Source organism: Parasteatoda tepidariorum, chromosome 10 (assembly GCF_982258835.1).
Source record: "Parasteatoda tepidariorum strain Cologne lab strain chromosome 10, Ptep-v5.0, whole genome shotgun sequence".
In the NCBI taxonomy this organism is placed as follows: domain Eukaryota; kingdom Metazoa; phylum Arthropoda; class Arachnida; order Araneae; family Theridiidae; genus Parasteatoda; species Parasteatoda tepidariorum.
This window is the reverse complement of record NC_141764.1, coordinates 26,881,615-26,903,486: the sequence shown is the minus strand read 5'-3', so window position 1 is coordinate 26,903,486 and position 21,872 is coordinate 26,881,615. Positions and strand designations below refer to the sequence as shown.

General features: G+C 28.3%; 2 protein-coding genes across 3 annotated transcripts in view; one reads left to right on the top strand and one right to left on the bottom strand.

Moving 5' to 3' along the window:
* Window positions 1–357: 357 nt before the first annotated feature.
* Window positions 358–2,756, bottom strand: LOC147802459 (uncharacterized). The gene has a single exon (XM_087153629.1). It carries the CDS (start codon window positions 2,654–2,656, stop codon window positions 431–433), a length of 2,226 nt encoding a protein of 741 aa, XP_087009755.1. The 5' UTR covers window positions 2,657–2,756; the 3' UTR covers window positions 358–430.
* A 71-nt stretch (window positions 2,757–2,827) lies between these two features.
* Window positions 2,828–21,872, top strand: part of Rep (Rab escort protein) — a 30,252-nt gene continuing 11,207 nt past the window's right edge. The window contains exons 1-11 of one of the 2 annotated variants that reach the window (XM_087153630.1): window positions 2,828–3,042; window positions 4,731–4,797; window positions 8,581–8,653; window positions 8,741–8,877; window positions 9,996–10,141; window positions 13,810–13,955; window positions 14,585–14,701; window positions 15,284–15,404; window positions 18,203–18,318; window positions 19,031–19,137; window positions 20,356–20,469. In XM_087153630.1, coding sequence (XP_087009756.1) covers window positions 2,997–3,042; window positions 4,731–4,797; window positions 8,581–8,653; window positions 8,741–8,877; window positions 9,996–10,141; window positions 13,810–13,955; window positions 14,585–14,701; window positions 15,284–15,404; window positions 18,203–18,318; window positions 19,031–19,137; window positions 20,356–20,469 — 1,190 coding nt within the window. In that variant the 5' untranslated portion in view covers window positions 2,828–2,996. Of the gene's footprint in view, window positions 3,043–3,453; window positions 3,541–4,730; window positions 4,798–8,580; window positions 8,654–8,740; window positions 8,878–9,995; window positions 10,142–13,809; window positions 13,956–14,584; window positions 14,702–15,283; window positions 15,405–18,202; window positions 18,319–19,030; window positions 19,138–20,355; window positions 20,470–21,872 lie in introns of those variants that run through there. The other variant, XM_087153631.1, reaches the window with a different exon arrangement.

Here is a 21,872-nt window from a genome sequence, read left to right as displayed (position 1 = left end):
GATATTCTGAAGACACACAAAAATCAAGAATATGAGGTCAAAAAGCTAAAAATTAGGACAAAATATTTTTTTTATCAGGAATATAAGGACAACTACAAACCCTGCATTTGTTATCATTCAAGTTCTCCCTGTTTTTTACGGCATAATCAATTCAATTAAACACTAAGTCATTAAAAATTAAGCTTGGCCATTTCACATTTTTCCAACTTTCCATCGGTAGAAAAATGAATAAAATTTTACTCAGAAAAAATGTTAAGAAACTCTCAAATATCATTTTTCCAAATAGTTGAAAATGTTCATAAAATTGTCAAGTTCTCTGTATAATGCATCCCCCATTACATAAAAAGTGCACAAAAATCAAACATGAAAAATTAATTTTAATCAACAACAAATGAAACATACAGTACTATAAAATAGTTTTAGAGTTATTTTAATAAATATCATTCATGTATTTTTTATGTAAAAAGTCAATTAACTGGGGAAAGTTATTTCTAATTTCTTTTGGTGCATAACGTTTAATAGAAGACCATTTTCTCTTGAGGGCACATTCAGAATGAATTACATTTTTGAAAGATTTTTGAACTTCTGTCCAAAGAATATCACACTCATCAGTAACATGATAATTGCTTTTAAGAAGATTTATCAATTTTTCTGTATCAGACACAGTCCATTCTTCATATAAAGCATTTTGAAACAGTTTACTTTGATTAATTTGCCATTCTCTAAGGCACTGTTTTTGATTACGAGTAGGCACTAAATCAGAAACTTTTCTCCAAGAAATACCATTCAGGTGCTCAGCAGAGATAATTGATACTTTTGTAACAGATTTTATTGCTAAAATTAATTGTTTTATTTCAGTTTCTGACCAGGGTCCTTTCTTTACAGGTTTTTTGTGAAATAAATAGAAGCTGCAACAGTCATAAGAGTCTATTCCTAATTTTTGCCCAATTAACGACCAGTTATTACCATATATTTTTTGCAATTTAATAATATTTGTGATGTCATTAGCTGTGCAATCTTTAGAATTTTTCAATATGTTAAACATTCTTCTAGCTTTACAATATATAGCTCCAAGCATTCTATCATTGATATCTTTTCCTAATCTAACATAAAAGTGCTTTGCTTTCAGAAATTTTTTTACCCGACTGTATTCATATTTATTGCTAGGTAAATTTCGACCAATTCCAAGCAATAAATTACTATTATAAACTCCAAATTGAGATTGAAAATCTTCAAAATTTCTCCTTAGCAGATCTTTTTCTTTATTTGACCATTTTCCATTTTTAATTACAACACCTTCAGACTTCAATTTTGACTTCAATTCTTCACTAAGCAAATTAACTGATTCTTTCATATGAAGTTTAGGTATGGGAAAATCAACAGGCTCTTCTGACAAATCAAGTTCAGGTACAATTATTTCAACTGGTTCCTCTGTCAAATCAATATCTGGTATAGCTGCTTCATCAAATTCTTCTGTCAAATCAAGCTCTGGTATAACTGCTTCATCAAATTCTTCTGTCAAATCGAGCTCCTCCAGTATACCTTTTTCCTCTGCCAAATAAATTTCTTCTATAGTTGTTTTAGTAGTAGATTTCTGTTTTAAATCAAGCTCTGGAACAATCGGTCTAAATGGTTCTTTTAAAATATTTAATGGTTTATTAGTGAAATGTTTTTTTTCTGCAGTATCGTTTAATGTTATTATTGGACATTGAAAATTTTTTTGAGAATTTGTAGATGTTTTATCTGTAGAATTTTTACAAAATATAGAACAATCTATATACCTATTATAGGACATTTTTTCATTAGAATTAACATTTTTTAAACAAACAATATCTTCATCTAACATTTCATTCAAATTTTGATCAAATCTTTTGACATAACTTAAATCACGTTGTTTCTGTGTGTTTTTTGATTTTTTAACCCTAGAATCTAAACAACTAAGTTTCCTTTGGCAAACATTGTGAGTTTTAGGCATGTCTGATGGTGAAAGATTATTTTTAATTTTCTGAATAATTGAAAATGTATTTTTGGTATTTGCTTGGTTACCACAATTTGCAGTAACAGGGGCTGGTTTGCTTTTCCTAGCAGCTGGTTTCAAAAAACAAGAATCTTGGACAGATGAACTAGACTGCAATTTTAGTTTTTTTCTCTTCTCTTTTATATTTTTGAAATGAGGAGATGGAATATCAACGTTTTGATTGATAAAACTTCCTAATTGACTTGATAAATAATTTGCAACATTTGTATTCCCGCTTTCAATTTTACCAACAAAATTTTCAGTTTTCCACAAGGTAGTTGGAAAACTTTTAGAGTTTCCCATTTTAACAGAATTTGAATCGTATGATGAAATGGCTGTATGTTTATTTGAGTCTTTTTCTTCAGTTTTATGAACCATGTTCAACTTTTGTTGTTTCTTTGCTTTTTTACGCCTTAAATGATATTCGGCTAATTTTAATGCTTTTCTATAACAGTCTTCAACCATAGAAACTTCAGTTTCATCAAGAACTTTGCTTTTTTCAATCATCTCTAGATTTTGGATCGAATTTTTCTTTAGTCCACATTTTTTAAACTTCTTGGACAAATTAATATTCTTCTTTTTAATTTCGTTAATTCTTTGCCGCAGTTCAATAAAAGGATTGTTAGATAAGTAATTCATTATTGATTTCAGTAATTTGCATTAACCACAAACTTTGAATTACAGTACCAGGCATAGAGGAATAACAGGACAGTGTTTATTTACTATTTGAGTTTCCGGTTACTTATTTCTGCGTAATTAAGTTTCGTATTTAAAGATGATAATAACTTGAAACAGAAATAGGCCGTTTCAAACGCCAAACCAAACAAAGTGAAAAGAAAAATTTCATTTTGTTGTCATCTCGATTTTGTGTATAAATGCAATCAGCTGTAATTCATTTTAATCTGTTAAGTAACTTTAAAACTACAAAAGATTAAGTAATTCATCTTAGAATTTAAACTTACCAAATTTAACGTTTGAAATGGATGATTTACCCACTAATTTTGATGTAATCGTAGTGGGTACAGGTAAATTGTTTACTTTTTTTAATTATTTAATTCGATTTGTATTAATAAACGCTATGAAGGAAAGATTCCGGTATTGGTACTTGAGCCAAAATTGTCGCCAAGTTTTAGTGACTTACAGGTGGTGGCATACAAGAAACTATAAAAAAACATATCAGAAAGGGGCCGTGTTCGAAGGGTAATGGGGTATTTCTGTGGTGTATCTGTTCGCGCTTACTGTCTTCATTGCGGCGTTAAACGACCTTTCTTTCTAATATTTAAAAAAAAAAAATTGCATGCATTTCAGTTTCGTTTTAGGGTAGTTAGCAGTTATGCCATCTAAGTTGCTATCCATAGATAATATATTTTTTTTTTAGTTTATGAGTGGCTACCTCCCGAAAATCGTCATAACTTAGTGATTATTTTGGATTGGATTATTAATATTGTCCCGATACCACTGTCTAGTTGTTTTCAAAGTTTGATGCCTTTTTTGGTTCCGATACCAATAATGAAATCTTCCCTGTAAGAGCCCAAAAATATTGTAAATATTTACGGATAACATAAAAATACTAGATTCATTTTGATTAAACAATACTATACTTACTAACAGAATATTTGTTGTTATTATTGCAACTTATTTGTTTAATATATGTTTTTAAAAGTATAATTTGAATTAGTACATAAGTAAAATAAATTAAATATAGAATTAATAAAAGGTTGTCGTATTAATAAATAATATATGCCTAGGTCAATCTAAAATCTTTATGTTTTTTAATCGAAATAATGAGCTACCAAAGGAAATTAATATTTTTCAAAAAGATTCAATAAAATTTTTGTACCAGAAAGGTATGACTAATTAATTCTTAGGTGCCTTTTAAAAAGAAATTGATCCACATTTCAAAGGGATCCTAATGCATTTTTGATTAACATTGTGAAGTAATCTACTACTAAACTCAGTGGCGCGACAGCCCATAGAGGGCCAAGGCCTACTGTGCCCATCTCAGTTTTCTTGACCTTGGGCTCTGGGGTGCAGGAGCAGATGTTCCAGTCAGGTGGTCTGCCGAACGCGGAACCCCCAGTGTTTAGTTCCCAAGCATGCTTGGTACTCATTTATCGACCCACTGAAGGGATGAAAGGCTGAGTCAACCCTGCCCGGCCCGAGGATCGAACCAGGGACCTGTGGCACGACAGCGCGAAGCGCTACCGCTCAGCCACCGGGCGTCTGTGAAGTAATCTATAGTTCTTTAATTTTTTTACCATAGATAATCAATTAAGTAAGAATTTGAAGATTATGTCATTCTTCCAGGATTCTAGAAGGAATTCAGGATGTTTCACTTTTAATGGTAACATAAATGATAATAATAATAGCTTAAATAGTTTCTTTGAAACTTTTGTCAAATCAAATTATTATCATTATGTTGGAATGATGTACAGATGTTTTATGGATATTAAGGTAACATTTTACCTAAAAAATTGCAATTTTGACTTTATCTGTTTTTTTTAATGGAACTGTTACTGTAAGAGGGATCATAATTAAAAGGATAGACAGTAAAAGCTAATTTTTATCCTTATAAATTTTATTATTCGAGTAATTTTAAAAACTTAGTGAGGTGATTAGCTAAAACTTCATGTGTGAGATATAGGTATATAAAATATGTATAGTTTATATGGTAGTAATAAAGAAATCCTTACTCAATATCATAATATTTTAGGAATGCCAGAATGTATTATAGCTGCTGCAGCTGCTCGTGTTGGCAAGAAAGTTTTGCACATTGACAGGTAAAAAATTTTGTTTTCATTATAACATTTACTTGATGTTTTTATTTTAATTCAGTATCTGCATATTGTGTTAATCCAAACTCCATTCTTCTTTCTTTTTCTTTGAATCTTCCTCTTTTTTTTTCAAGACTTTATTCTTCATTTTCTTTTATTCATTTTTTTTTTTTTAAAAATGGTTTCTGTCAGTTGTTTTGCACATGCTTAAGAAATGCCTAACATTCTTGGCATTCTTATTAAAAATAATAAAACAATTAGACATTATTAAGGGTTTAATGTTACTAAAATATAAATCTACTTTTCCTAATTTTTTGAAGATCTAAATTAAACAAAACAAAAAAAAACTTTGTTGGATCTTAATTTTTTTTATATAATTTTATGACCTCTTTAAAAATTTAATAAAATTTAAATTTATTACTGATACTTGAAAGAATTATCCTTGTAGCAAACTTCTATGCTCAAGTTTTAGGGAAGATATTTTTTAGGTTTCTAGCCTGAAAAGGCTTTAGAGGAAAACAATCAATCAACAATGTTTCCAATATCATATTTGGCGTGGCAGCCCAGAGTAAACCAAGGCCTTCTATAAACAGGGTGCGTAGCGTTTGTAAAAAGTACTTAAAGCTGCTTTTTTGGAGATTTTGTTTTTAAAAGCTTTTAAGGGTGCTTTTTTCAGCTAGCGTTTTTAAAAAGTGCTTTTTTTTTCGAATAATTTTTTTTTCTCCCTTCAGTGATATCTGGTGGATCCCATGCAATTGGCGAAAAATGGGGAGTTTGCTACGTAATCATTCACGCGGACTATGCTTCATGTCGTACCCACGTTATGACTTGCGCATGCGCGCACACTTGAAACCGAAGCCGGAGTGCTCCAATACGGGTAGAGAATATCAGATCCTTATGAAATGTTTTTCTTTTTAATGTATTTTAATTTTATTCTTGTTTATTTTATTTTACTTCTAACACTTTTTTTGACGTAGGGGGTAAGGGTACTTTTGTTCTGAGTTCAGGGTCAAGTTGAATTCACTCGGTGGTGTGGGAAAGTACTGATTGTTTCGATTTATGCCCGTTTCTTTTTGTTTTTTTTTAACGCTAAAACTTTATAAAAAGTTTTTGTTTTTCAATAATATCATTGATTGAATATGAATTTTTTGAGTGCTTGAAAATTTTTGTAAAGTGCTTGAAAAGTTTTTAAAAAGTGCTTATTTTTGATTCAAAGATTTGGCTACGCACCCTGTATAAAAGATTCCTCCATAGAATCCTATTTTTTGTCCTGGACTGCCAGTTTTTTACTTTCAATCACTGTAAGACAAAATTTGTAAATTTTGCTATTAGCCAGTTATAACATTTTTAACAGTAGTCACTTTAATATTTAGCCAAAATTTCAATAATTGAAAAAACTGTTAATATTAATAATGTAAGGCATTTATTTTTCAAATTTCTTAATGTATGGCAAACATTACAAGATTCATTTTTAAAGTGATGAAACACTTTAAGACGCAAGCTTTAAATAAAGTTCAGAATATTATGTAATGATTGTAATTAAAAAAATATATATATTACACATAAAATGCAATCGGGACAACAAGAAGAAAAAAAGTTTATTCTCTATACCAGGCTCTTCTGACTCTGCGCAATCTGGTTCCCTAGTATCAAACAATCATTGTTTTATCTGTCCTCTTTTCTAACTAGTGAAGAGCTTTGACTTTACTAGTTGGAAAGTGAGTTTTTGATTTGTTTGTGCTATTAATGGCTTTAATTATAATATTTTTAAATTATTATATTCTTTTAGTTGAATTTTATTCTATTTAATGCTTATACACCGGTGGACAAAATTAAGAGATCGAAGACATTTTCCCAAATATCTCAAAAAATACTGAATATAAATAAATGAAATTTGGTTTGAATATAGCTTATTCCATGATAATAAAGTATGCAAAACAAAAATGATTGTACCATTCACTGGCAAGACCTATTGCCAATAAATCCTATGTAGTCTGAACTTAAGGATAAAAGATTACAATAAAAGTGAGGCTTGTACAGTGTGTGTTGCCTCTAGTATGGTGTATGGTCACCCCTGACAGACAGACAGCATGCACAACGAGTATGCATGCTGTTAATAAGGGAGTTAAGGAGGACTTGTGGAATACCCTCCCATTCTTCCACCAGAGCAATTTTTAACTCCAGAATGGTTCTGGGGGGAGGGTGGCACATCGCAAAAGCTCTCCCAAGAGCATCCCAAGCATGTTCAATAGGATTCAGGTCAGGGGATTTGGCTGGCCAATCCATTCGTTGAATATCCTTGCTTTCCAGATACTCATCAACCATGAGAGCCCTATCAGGGGTCTGTCTAGGTTTTTCTGAAAGGTACCTATTTTGTGAAAATTTTGACATAATTTGTGAAAAATTAAAAATTATATTAAAAAGTCAACACAAAAACATGGTAAAAATATAGATTTATCGATTCTTAAGGGATACAAAAAAAAAACTTTAAGAAAAAGTATTTTGTGAAACTACCGTTTTAACTAAAATTGAATTTGTGAAGGTACCGCTAAGCGGTAGAAAATTCGGCCTGGAAAGATCCCTGCCTATGTGGTCGCGCATTGTCGTCCATAAAAATGAACTCAGGGCCAACAGCGCCCCTGAAAAGACGCACATAGGGCTCTAAGACCTTCTGCTTGTACCTCTGGGTATTCACGGAACCATTGTCAAACACATGGAGCGGTGTGCGAGTATCTTGCATGTGCAAAAAATTTTTCCATCTCTTAATTTTGTCCACCAGTGTAGTTCGTATGATTAGTAATTGTGTTAAGAAAAGTTACCTTCTTAAACACTTAATATTACCAATCCTAAATCTGGAGTGTGTGAAGAAAAAGATAATTCGATATCGAAAAAAGACACTTGTTTAATGTTCATTTTTCTAGTTATTGTTTTATTTGTCTGCAAAGTATTTATAGTATTGTTAGTAAATTTCATTTGTTGACAGCTTTAAATAGGCACAAATAAGGACATCACAAATTAAAACTCAGTTAATTTATTCCTTTAAAATTTTACTTTAATATTATCACTTGCAACTTTATCTTTTTTTTTTGTTGCTGATTTCTTTATTGGGTTTAGTGTAAGTATCTGTTTTTTTTCTCTTCTTTTGTGCTAAACTTAAGTATGATTGTATAAAACTCAAATTAAATTTAAACAATTTAAAGTTTTTTCATTCAACTTTATTGTGTTTAATGTTTGCAAATTGTGTTAAATATGTGTTATGTTAAACTTAATTTTTGCAATAATAATTTATTCCAGACTGTGTGGCAGTGGCAGACATGTTCATGTTTGAATATTTGATGGTAATGTTGCAGATTAACTCTGCAAATTTTGCTACCAGGCTGTTTTTTTTTAAAATTTATTTATTTTTTATTTAGTCAATAAGTGCAATTTTTTAACATTTAAGCTAAACAAAGATACTTTTTCTTACGAGATTTTAATGTTATTATATGGTTTGCCAAACTTTAAAAGTATTATATATTATGGATTTTTTATTTTATTTCAATAACTGTTGAGTAGTATAAGCAGATTTTTGCTAAAATAGTTTTTGAAAGCAGTTTTTTCCCCTAATTGGTTTATTCCAACTGAGGTTGTACCATCAGCCTGCTTAGTCCACTACAGGTATATGGACTGATAAGAAAATTCTGATTATGAACAACTATATCTTTATATTATGTCAAAATGTTGTTCAAAAGCTTGTATCTATAGAATTGGAGTTTTTACTTGTATTAAGAAATAATTTGCTATTTATAGGAATAACTATTATGGTGGGGATTGGGCTAGCTTTAGTTTTGATAAATTTCTGGACTGGATAAAAGAAACAGAGGTATGTCTCTTTATTTATTGATTATTTAGCGCAAAATTGGATTTATATTTTTCTGTATAAATTAACAATATGTTTTTGACTTTTCAGGAAAATAATGAACACTCTGGAGAACTTAATAATACAGAGTCGTCTTTTATTCATTTATTAAAAGAAGAAGAAACTTTGGTTTTGTGTCCTTCTTTTTGCAAATCTATATTCAATTTGCATTCGCAATCACATATTAAGTATGATTATTTCTGCTGATTAATATTGATGTTCACAATATTTGTTAGTTAATCAATTAAATGTACAAAATATATATATTTTTAAAAACGTTTTAAATAATTGTTAATCATTAACATTAATTATTTTATGATTATAATTACTTAATATTATTTTGCTCATTATTGTTGCAACAAGCCTGTTGCTTTAATAATAAATATTTCATTATTGTATTAGTCATAATACACAGTTGTCTCCATCTAACAACCTTGACAAAATATTTAGTTTAATTACCTCTGAATTTTTGCTAATTAACCTGATAAACAATGAGCTTGTATATTTATTTTAAGATTGTAAGATATATATTAGAATCTGAAAAGTTTGATATGTTTGGGTGACGGAAAATGTGAGAAAGGAAAAACTTTTGCTAAAAATCCTGCTTTTTTATTTCTTTAAAGAAAGAACTTTTTTTATTTCTTTAAAGAAACTGTTTTAAAAAAAAGATCATATTTTTTTACTTAAACTTCTTTCCTTAAAAAAAATTTAATTATTTTTTAACATAGATGTGTTTTGTGGTCATTTATATTCATAAAACAATTTCAGATTAAACCCTTATTTGAAACTTCATAAAAATTTGTTTGCTGTAATTTTTTGAATATTTTTAACGATAATTATTATTTTTAACTTTTGATCTAAAAGTAAAAAGGTTTTTTTGCCAATGTGGTTATTGATAGACAGTGTTTTATTTGAAATTCTTTAAAATGTTAGCAGTTATTTCAACTCTCTGAAATTGATTTATAAGTGTATTAATACTTGGGTTATAATAATATTTTACCATATGATTTTATACTAATGATCATGACTTGATAGTAAAGATGATGAATTTTATGTAGAGTGATGCATAGGACTTAAATATTTTCATACTTTTGTGTAAGATTTTATTGATGTTGTTAGTCTACTGATGTTATTCGCTCATTTTCTTAACTGATAAATTGCACTTTTATAATTTTTTTAGAATTGTTGCTTGATATAATTGAAGAAAACTTATGGATTTTTTTCTTTAGAAATTAATTTTGAACTTTGGGAAGATTATTTTCAATTAATTGACTTAATTAATATGAATTAATTTGTTTTTCATTAGAGACTCTGTTGAGGAAGTTGCATCATCTAATGCTGGTTCTAATACAGAAGTAAGTCCTGCTCTATCTGATGATGGCACTACTGAAAATAGTCCAGTGACTGCACAAAATGATAATGTGGAAACTGAGTCAAGTAATGAAATTACAGGTGTATGTTGTGTCTATTTCACAATTCAATCTCTTCTTAATTATTTTCTCTTGTGTCAGGTATAATATTTACAATTTATCGTTTTTCAAACATAGGATTCAAAAATATGTAAGAATTTTTTTCTGTGATTTGCATGATTGTAAGTGAATTTTGTGTACTTATTACAAAGTCAGTGTTTGCTATAATGCATTATTAATTTGATATTGAATTTTAAATTTTATTTCCGTCTAATAGAGAGTTTCTTTTTTTTTTCTCTTTACAAGTATTATCTCCTTTTAAATTTGGGAAATGTTTGACCAAAAATAAATATCTAAATAGTTTTTGACTAAACTTTACGTTTTGTTTTGTGAGACCATCTTGAACAAGTTCTTCTGGTGTGTCTGAAAATCATGACATGCACTGCTATAGCATAGTAGCATTCCACACAGATCATAGATCCACATTTTTGGATCAATATGACCTCTTTCTGAAATGACCCAACTTCTTGCTCTCTAATATGCCTGCCAACATTATCTACTGGCCATAGGGGGCACATTTCCAGGCACAATTTATTATCTGAAACTTTTTTTATCATGGTCTTGCAGGTCAGGGTGTAAAGGTAATGAACAATCTTGAATACTTTGAGTAGAGATAAATTTATTAACAAACATAAAGACATGTTCACTTAGTTCTTTTCTTTAATTTTTGTGACTTTTACTCTTTATTTAACATATAGTTATGGTAACTTGGAAGAGTATGTGTATAGTGCGCAAAATGAAATATTGGACAACTTTGAATGATTTTTGATTAGATCTTCACGTTTTAGGACTCTATCTTAGTGGTTCGAGGGGCTAACCACAAATATGCTAATTATTAGTGCTGATGATATTTTAAATTACGAAATCAGACACATACTTTCTCTGATTGAACATACCTTTTTTTGACGAATTCGGATTTCTGACAACCGAAACATCATCCTAATAGTTTGGTCAGGAGAGCAGTCCAAAGTTTGGACCCCTTAATGTTAATTTGTGTGTATTACGACAAATCTCAAGAACTTTTTTAAGTGACTGGACAGAAATTTTGCACACAATTATGAAATTAATTTATCTATAGATAATCTCATGCTAAAAACAACTATTAGTAAATATTGTAATATATGTAATTTTTTACATCATTTTAAAGAATGCAATTTTACATGGAAAATTACAAAGCTTTAGCAGAATTGGTCGAATAGTTCCTGAAAAATTAAATTTTAAAGAACTGTTATTTTTAAAATTCAATTTCTGTGGAACTCCCAAGCAATTTCTTTCAAAGGAAGTAAAATTTGTATGCCTTACAATTCAAAATTTTCAGTACAAATTTGCAGGCATTGAAGGTATTTATCTTTTGATACTAAAACTTATGTTCTTAACTTACAGATGTTCAACACAAAACAATAAATCAATGAAAATAATAATTAAAAATTATTTTTGGCTTGGACTTATCTTTGGATAAAGGAATTTTATAATTGTGTGCAAAAATTTTTCGATTAGCTCAAAGAAACTCTTGAGATATGGCGAAATACTCAGAAAGTAAAATGAACATTAATAGGTTAAAAACTTTGACCGCTCTCATTAAACTATAGTCATATTTCCCGGATTGCAATTACCTCCTCTATTTTGGGGATCAGAAATTCAAATCAGTCCATAGAAAAGTAAGTTTATTCAGATAACATATGTTTTTGTCTCTCATTTCGCAACTTAAAATATTGTCTGCACTATTTAACTAGCATTATTAAGATCACCTTTTTGAACTATTAAGATTGAGTCCTTTAACATGAAGGTCTGATATTATATCAAAAGTTATTCAGTGTGATCCATTTTTTTAAAATTTTGTGTGCTGTACATAGTGACATAATGTTAAATAAGTAGTATAGTAAAACCTCTGAAGAATGGCCCCTTTTGGAACTGTGCCTATGGGATAGCTATTAAGAGGTAGCTACTGTTTAGAGTTATAAACAAATTGGCCTGAAAATTTGCAAACAACATCCAATGGACCCTTGGGGGCTCAGAGGATAGACCGTTTGCCTTCCAATGAGATGAACTAAGTTTGAATGCCAGCTATGGCTGGTCGATGCGAATCCCGCACCCTGCTTGCACTGAGCACTGTGCTGACAGCAAATATCCTCCATGGTAGACGGATCATGGGTCAGAGTCCCCTTGCTGCCAAGCTAACCATGGGAGGAGTTCATGCATGTAATGCATATGCGGATTAGTTCCCTCAAAAAGTCCTCCACGAAGGCAAATTTCTCCCAATACTTGATCCAGGAGTTTTCTTGTCTTCTGAATTGGGTTCAAAATTACAAGGCTACAAAATTGAACATTAGTAGTTGTAAACCCAAAAATTGGGTCAGCTGTTTAACAATAGTTGTAAAATATAAAAAAACAAAACAACATCCAGCAACAAACATTAATAGTTAACTTACTTATCAGCAGTTAGCTTTAATTATCATTATTATAATCCATTATAATGATCATTTTTTTAAAAATGTCGTTAATTTACATTTTACCACTGACATATAATGAAGTTAACTCTCGGGGGCTGATTCCTTTTTTACTATTCTCAATAACTTTTTTTTTAATGTTCAAAATATGTGCTTGTAATAATCCCACATATTTTAATTTGTCATTTGCAAAAGTTTTTAATCCAAGCATTCACTCCTTCAATGTCTAGAGCTTAAAGAAAAAATGAAATTACTCAAGAAATACTGGTTAGACGCATGTTCACATTATTTCTTTCCCGAAAGTGCTGGCAATTTCTATGAACTGCTTAAATTGAAGGCTGACCAATGATTAATCAAGAATTACTGCTCAAGGTTGCTGTGATGTCTGCAGACCACCCATGAAAGATGCACCCTTATCTGTAGAAGCATAATTAAATTGTCAAAACTATGTTTGACTTCTGTATGAATGTTTATTTTATTTTATAACCGTTGTTGAAAAGCCGGAATATGAATGTTTATAATTTTCAAGAAAAAAATACTCCTTTTAATCTTGTGGACTGCTCTTGAAAGATGCAACTTATCTACAGTAGGTGTAATTGAACAGCCAAATCTATGATTGACTATTGTATTAATGCATAAAAATTGTTTACAAAGATTTGAATGTGATGACCGATGGGGAAAAATATGTTTAGCAATGATCAGTTAAAACTATTACAGACAAGAGATGAAAAATTGAAAAAAAAGTTGACTAAGATAACCCTGATACAAAATTTATTTTGACAAAGTGTGGCGTTTATTCAGAAATCACTGTTCAGAGGTTCTCAGTTATGTAAATCCTATGGAAGACGTTCAGTACCATAAACATATCGCCATTCTTCGAAGGTTACAGCTGTTTAGAGGAAGTTGTTAATGGAGATTTCACTATATTTTATTTAACATAGAAAAATTCAACAGTTTTACTGTACAGAAAGTTAAGGAAATTTTACTCAGTTAAGTGGAATAAATTAAGAGTTTTTCTAATTATTGATTTTTGATTATTTTCTGATTATTCAATATATTTTTTTACTTTGCTATTAGTAAGTTATTGAATGGATATCAGTGTTAATGTTACCATTGTTCATAGCTCCCAAGTTTCGATCTGAGCGTAATCACATTCGATAAGTAAATCACATTCTTCTTATTAATAAGTTGTTTCCGTTCCCAGAAGCAGAAAACCAAGCACCTAATCCTGAAAGTGTTCCTGTGGAGGACGCTTCTATGCTACCACAGATTCAAATCGCACACCAAGAATGGACTCTTGCTTCATTTATGGAAAATCGTAGAAAGTTTAATATTGATTTATCTCCTAAGGTAAAGTTATGCTTTTTTTTTTTACATCATGTATAAGTCTTGTTGTAGCATCAGCTTTTTTCAAATTATACATTCAACTACAATAGGTTGAGGAATTCACTTAGCTTTATCTTTTATTACATGTAATTCTGAAAAAAATATTAATGATTTGTATCTTCATTAATACTACTTTTAGTTAAATCTACTGATTTTATTTAAGTCAAATTATTTATTTAACTTTGCAAAGTTTTAATTTGTCTTAATTTAAAAGTATCATTTATACTATTTAAAAACTGTTTACATATGTTCCATTTAACTTATTCAATTGTTAGTTTTAAATTTATGAAAGCAAATTTGTTTTTATCAAAAGTGTTTTTACCAGAACTTGAAGTTCCCCTTTTTAACGAAATAAAAATTAAGCAACTTGAATGCTCAAATATCTTCCAAATTAACTTTTTAACCTATTTTTCAAATTATAACCTTCATCAATATTGGCATTTAGCTTCAGAGGCATTTAGTTCTATTAGGAAGCATTCAGGATTGACATTTAATTCTATTATAGCATATTATTCATTATTGTTTTGATAAATATTGTTCTGTTTATTTATGAGTATGGTAATACCAATAATAATTTTATTTTTATTTTATAGATAATGTTTTCTAGAGGGTCGCTTGTTGAATTGCTGATATCATCGAATATTGCTCGTTATGCAGAATTTCAGTGTATTAATAGAGTACTGACTTATATAAATGGCCATATAGAGCAAGTGAGTATAATAGCATATAATTTTGGAGTTGCTTAATTTTGTATTAAAATCTCTTAATTTATAAAAAACATTAAATATTGAATTCTTTAGTTTTTTTGGTCAAAATTTTTTTGTTGCATTTCTTATTTTCTGTAACTAATTTGATCTGTGAGCAAATAAATGTCCACAATTTTTTTTAATTTTAAATAATTTCATTTCTATAATAAGTGCACTGGTCAGTACTTCATGATCTAAGATATAATCATAGTGCTAACAATTTATATAATTAATTGTATGAACCATTTTCCAATTTTACTATTGCTGGAATTGTATAATAAGCGTGAAGATCAGCATAATTTTTTCTGCGATTGAACAAAAACATAACATATACTACATTGTTTTACTTGCTAAATTGGGTACTGGGCTTTGGATGATAAATAAATTATTGTTTTTATTCTTTACTAATCTATAAAGTCATATCTTGTAGACCTACATGTAATTACTGGCTTACAGAATCAAATTGGTCTAAAAAATAGCAATATTTTTATTTAAATAATGATGTTTATGTATAGATATCATATCATTTTGTAAATTTCATAATAGGTTCCTTGTTCTAGAGCAGATGTTTTCAGCACTAAAAATGTAAGTGTTGTTGAAAAAAGAATGCTGATGAAATTTTTGACTTTTTGCCTAAAATTTGAAGAACAAGAGGAAGAGTATAAAGGTAAAATTTATAAAATTTTTGAAATGTTTGCTGCATTCCTTTTCTCTCTGAATCAGAGCATGGGGCTTCTATCATGGCTTTCCTATTGTTTTCAATTAGTTTACATTTGTCCTGTGCCAAGTATTTTTTGGTCTTCCTCTTTTTCTATTACCCTGAGGGTTCCATTAAAAAATTTGTTGTAATTCAGGTTTACGTAGAACATGACCAATCCATTTCCATTTACGTTTTTAATTTCCAGATCAATTGGTTTCTGTTTTGCTTTTCTAAGAATTTCTGCCTTACAAATTTTATGGAACCACTTGATAAGCAAGATTCTTCTTAAACAGTTCTTAATGAATACTTGAAGTTTTTTCATGTTATTTTTATTGCTGTGCCATGTCTCAGAGCCATATAGTAGGACATATGTAACTTTACTATTGAAAATTCTAGTTTTTGTTGAATTTGTTATGTTTCTGTTTTTCCAGAATTTATTGAGAATAGCATAACTTTTTCAGACTTTGTTTATAATTATATTTCCAAGATACATAATGAACAGGCAAAATCTTTGTAAAATAGTTATTGTGTTAATATAAAAAAAATTAAATTTTACTTAATAGTTTTTTTTAAACTAGAAAGTTCCAGGGCTGATTATGCTTCGGAAAAAATCCGGATTTTTCGCTAACAGTGATCCGGAAGTTTTTGGAGATCGAAGGTCTAGACGTTTCAAAAAATCATTAATCACAGAAGTTTCCGGAAATCAAATTTTCAAAGGTGGAACTTAAAAACACTGTTTATTTTATTTGTTTGCAAAGGAGAGCCAGAGAGATACTTTATAAGCTTATGTTCATGATTAATATTCATTTTTTATCAGTAAATAGTTGTTATAATCATAAACACAAGAAAGAAAGATATATTTGTAAATTTTAATTACTTCTCCAGGTCATCATAGGTATGTATAAATGGTATAGGTATGTTTAAAATTTTAAATATATTTTAAGTAAACTAAGAAATATTGAGAAAAAGGGAAAAAAAACCTTGTTTAAATTTTTTTTCTAATTATTCAATTTAAACTGTTTTTTTTTTTAAAAAAAACTCTAGAAATTTTTCCGGAATTTTGACTTGGGCTCACAATTTCCCCTGAAGTTCTTATTATTGCAAAAAGTTGATACTTTTCAGGGTGATAAATTTATGAAATGTGATTTATGTTCGATTGCTAATTATTTTTACGATTGCATTGTGTGTTTGAATTTGCTAAATCTTGGCATGCTAATCCACATTGTTTCGCTAACTATGTCTTATTTGATAAAAATATTACTTCTAGATTGCAGTAAACTGCTGCTTAAAACTGTTATATCATGAGGCTTAAAATATAAACGAATTTTTCTGCATTTATATTTTATGTTAGAAATAGATTATGAAGAAATTCTATACTAATTTTACTCACAAACCTCTATGATTACTTAATAATAGTGTTTGTTACTTCAAATAGATTTTTTACATCAAAATTAAAAATTATTCAAATAAAAAGTTTTTTGTTGTTGTGGTGTATTTATACAAATTTAGTTTCTGTTTTTATTAAGATAAAAATTTTAACATAATAGGGGTAGAGCCCTTTCCACTTGCATAATGTTGTTGTTCATAACATGTTTGGTAAGTTCATAACTGTGATAATTTTGTTTACCAAAAAGGCTTTATATAGAGAATGCAGCTCACATGATTTTGTGTGTGGAGTATTTGTGAACTACCTAATCATTTAGTAAAAATAATTAAAAAAATATTTTAAAACAAATGTTCTGTTGCAAAATCAGTGAATTTAACTTTGGTCAAAAATTTCATTTTTCATATTATTTTAAGGTCATACCTTTAATCTATTGTATAATACCATCTCTACAAAATGTGATAATTACTATCTAGTACAAAGTAAGATCACATGATAAAATAATAAAAATATCTACGAATCGCATTTAATTTTCATTGATAAGCTAAATTTGAAATGAAAGAAAAAAAACTTAAAACGATATATTGGCAAGTACAGATCCATACATTTAAAGGAATATTAATTGATTATATCTTTTTTTAATACATTTTATTACAGTACAGAACCCGTTATCCGGAATTCAGAAAACCAAAAAACCGGAACGAAATTCGATAAATTTTCCCGCCATATTTAAAATAAAAAAATTTCCTCATGACATTTTAGGATTTTTCTTTCTTTTTTGAAAGATGTTTACCTTACAATCATTTTGGAAATAATCATTAGTGTATTACTTCATCGTTTTTTCTTCTTTTTAAGATTATTACCAAATAATTTTTTTTAGTTGGGTTTAACAATAAAAAAAACTGCTTTTTGCAGCGATTCAGAAAACCGGAAAAATCAGTTATCCGGAATAGCGATGGTCCCGATCGTTCCGGATAATCGGTTCCCTACTGTAGCTCCAAGCTAATGTCAGTTGTTACATATCTGTAGTTGTATTGTTGAGTGAAGATCACATCATGTGATTTGCTTGTCCAATAAGAATATTGGAACTTGTTATTTTATTAGATTTTTATATATGATAAATAAAATTTCCCTTATAAAACTTGTTTTTATGCAATTAGTTTTATTATCTGAAACAGCATTTTCCATATTTCGTGGACATCATTCTTTGAGGGGAAAAAAATAACTCTTTTTAGCACCTAAACTTTTTTAATATATAAAGTCTTTATGTATTATATTTAAAAGCTAATAAGTTTTTCATGATTATGTTGAAGTCACATATTCTTCTACATTTCAAAAATATTTTAAATCTTAAGAGTATTGAAAATGAACATTTTTGTAGGGTTTGAAGATAAGCTGTTTGTTGACTTTCTTAGATCAAAAAAACTGACTTCAAATGTGGAGCATTACATTATACATGCCATTGCAATGGTTTCAGAAACTTGTAATACCATTCAGGTAAAATATTATTGTTTATAATACTATCAAAAATATATTGTATTTTTTAAAATCTTTTATTATATTGATTAGCATATTATTAAATGTCAAATTTTTATGTAGCTTTTTTTTTAATTTTGTCATTTAAAATTTTTTTATAGCATTTGATACATTTAACAATGCTTAAAGTGATAATTATTTTGTTAACAATTTTATAATTCATTCATAATTATTACATATTTCATTTCTTATTAAGTATTTCATTTTGATTTTTAATTTTATTAATTATTATTTATTTCCTTACATCAAAAGTTGAAAGTATAAAATATGACAAAAAAATGTTACATGCTTTTAGAAATACAGCAACAAAATTTTAATAATCAAATCATGATTATAGTAATACTCAAAACTGGAGGAAAAAAAATCAGATACTTATCTAGTTTTCCATTTATTGAAGACTCTATTTTAGAAATTTAGTTGATTTTTTGCTTTTATTTATTAATATATTTATTTTCTTGGCAGTTCAGTTATATTTAAACTTTTTAATAATTTAACTTGCATTTTTTGTCAGTAGAAAAAAAAAACTCTTTATCTAATGCTGTAGTGTTGGAAAATGATGTATAAAGGAGAAACATCCTTACAAATTGCTTGTAATGGCATCTGTGTTCTGAAATTCTGTTTCCTAGATTAAAAATTACCATTTTAAAGTTTAATAAGCTTTGTCCTATTCTAGGGTCTTAAAGCTACGCAAAAGTTTTTGCAGTCCCTGGGAAGGTATGGAAACAGTCCTTTTTTGTGTACTTGCTATGGAAGTGCTGAATTACCTCAATGCTTTTGTAGGTGAGGCAATTTTACGCTTAATATTTTTCTCTGTATTCTTTCTTCAATTTCATAATATTACATATTTCACTGTTGCTGAAGTTTCGATGAATAATTGTTTAAATGAAATTTGTTTTTAAGTTTGAGAAATTGTGGGGAAGGATAAAAACTGGCCCATTCTTAAACACTCCGTAAAAAATTCAAATCAAAAGTGATTTTTAAGCAGCCATCACTCTCAATGGAGAAACAGGTCCATTATTAGCTGTTTATCAGAATAAGCTTTATCATAAAATTAAGCCAAACATAAGAAAAAGGATTGTCAATTCTGAAATAATTTGGCAAAAGGTAAAGGTTGCAATTTTATGACAAATATTTAACAGACTTGATTTTTTATTTTAATACTGCAAACCATTGTTGATAAAAAATATGTTTACAATGTTTGATTTCTGTTCTTGAGTGTTTACACATGAAAAAAAGGTAATGATTATTAAAGGTAAAGGTTAGAAAATAATGTGTAAATTTAAAGATTAAATGAAATTATGAAAACTAGGAATTATTTGATACCTATATTGGTATGACAATGATAAATAGAATATTTAGTAAACAATAGAAATCTGCATCAATGGAACCTAACTTCAAATTTTTTTGCTTTTTTTTCACAAATGATTATATCAAAATGAAAGGTGATTTTGCCTAAAACTCCAGGCTTTTTGTACAGCAAATTTTTATTTATGTATACATAGTGTTGGTACAAAAATAATAGAAATATGATGGCTTTTAGTACTGATGTTTTTAAGAAGTGAGTTGCATTGAAAATAAAGAGGCATCAGGATTCAAAGGTATATTTCTATGCAATATTTCATTAAAGCAACCCATGTTTTGGTGCAGTTTATAAAACATATGATTAGTACAACTTCCATTTGCATTAAGCAGGTTACCTCACTGTTGCTGTGTTAAACTATTTAAAATTAATCAAATTACTTTTATTTAAAATAATGTCGCAAGGAGAGCTGAAAAGTTTTGACTTGATAAAGTGAATTTCAGTTAAGTAGAGTGAGTTAAATTTTTTTAGTCAAAACTTATATAAATATTGGTAAAAATAAATTGTATTAAAAAAATATACTTGATTATTCTGACTTATTACAATGGTTTCTGTTGAAACAAAATTAAGCATAGTTTTTATTAATGCAAGTAAACATATAAAAGATAGTTCATTTGTTAAATTATGTATGTTTGTAGATTATGTGCTGTTTATGAAGGTATGTATTACCTCAAAAGAAAACCAGAGGCTATTATTTTAAAGAATAACCGGTGCTGTGGAACAGTTTCTATGGGACAAAGAATAGATTGTCAGTAAGTGACAATTCATTTAAAAATTTTATCAATTATTTTCTTTTTTTTTTTCATCATAAGGAATTTGTAAAGAAAGTTTCATAAACGGTTCATATAATAAATTAAAATAAAACTTGTTCTGGATTTCAAATTGAATATAATATTTTCATGATTAGTTCTTAACTGTAAAAGATAATTAATAAATAACTTTAAAAAACAATAGTTGCCTGAAAGTGCTAATATATAAAGATTCTAAAGTGCTGTTAGGTATTCCCAATTTCTAAAGTCTTTTTCAAAACTATAGTGGTCTAATTAATAGTAGTTGCAGGTATTATTCTCTGTTTTGAATTCCAGTCTAATCTTCCTGGACATAGTACTCATTTATCAGGAAGGTACTACAGAAAGGAATTAAGAAATGTCTTTGTGAATATTGTATTCAGATTGAGAATTAAAACTCCCTGATTTGTAAGAGTTGAGTCTAAGACTTTCTTCAATATATTTTTTTTATTCAAACATATCTTTTCAAATACTCCATCAATGCATTATCTATTAAGTAAAGCATTAACTGTATTTAAGCATTTAACTAATTACTTTTGCTGAATTTTCTTTAATAAACTTTTCTTACCTACTTTTTCTCCTGATAATCACTGGATCTTGTGGATTTTTCCTCAGTTTCTTTAATATAAGATTATTTTGCTGTTATTTAACATAACAATAATACTGCTTTTCTGCTAACTACAATATTTATGCTCATTCACTGATGTTTTTCCCCTCTTTTCATTCTTTTTGTAGAGAGTTTGTCATTTAAATGCTAGTTGATTATGCTAGCAGAAAAATTTGAGACTTGGTAATTTTCTTATTATTATTTATGTAAAAAAGAAAGAAAGAAATAAAAAAAAAAAATTAGGATTGAAAATAAAATTCCTTTTTAATATGAATCAAATATAATGGAAATTTTTAAAAAAATGCTTAAAAACTTTTCTTTTGTCCAAACAAAATGAAGAAAACAATATGTATATTTTTATCCATTTAAAAGGAATCTTAAATTAGCAAGTTATCACAAACTTAATGTAATCACCAATTGATCTCCCAGTAAAAGTTTAAATAAATTTCTAGACTTAAACATGTTTTATCTAATAATTTTTTAACTGAATAGAAGAAAAAAAATTATTTTTGGTATAAGTAAAAGAGAAAAATCAGAAACAGAAAATTATTTTAGACTAAGTAGTCATTTAGAACTAAATACAAATAATATTTAAATTTATTGTTTCTGTATAATTTTTATCTTTATATTTCAAAAAAGTAATATAGGGACTGTAAAATTATATCAATCCTTTATGTTTTTACATAACTTGCAAGCTCTCAACTGTTGTGTCAAGTTTTGTAGATTGAAGAAGTTGATGATTACTATTAATTTGTTGTAG

Coding starts and splice junctions, on each gene's coding strand:
- LOC147802459 (XM_087153629.1), bottom strand. CDS start 2,656: ATGAATTACTTATCTAACAATCCTTTTATTGAACTGCGGCAAAGAATT.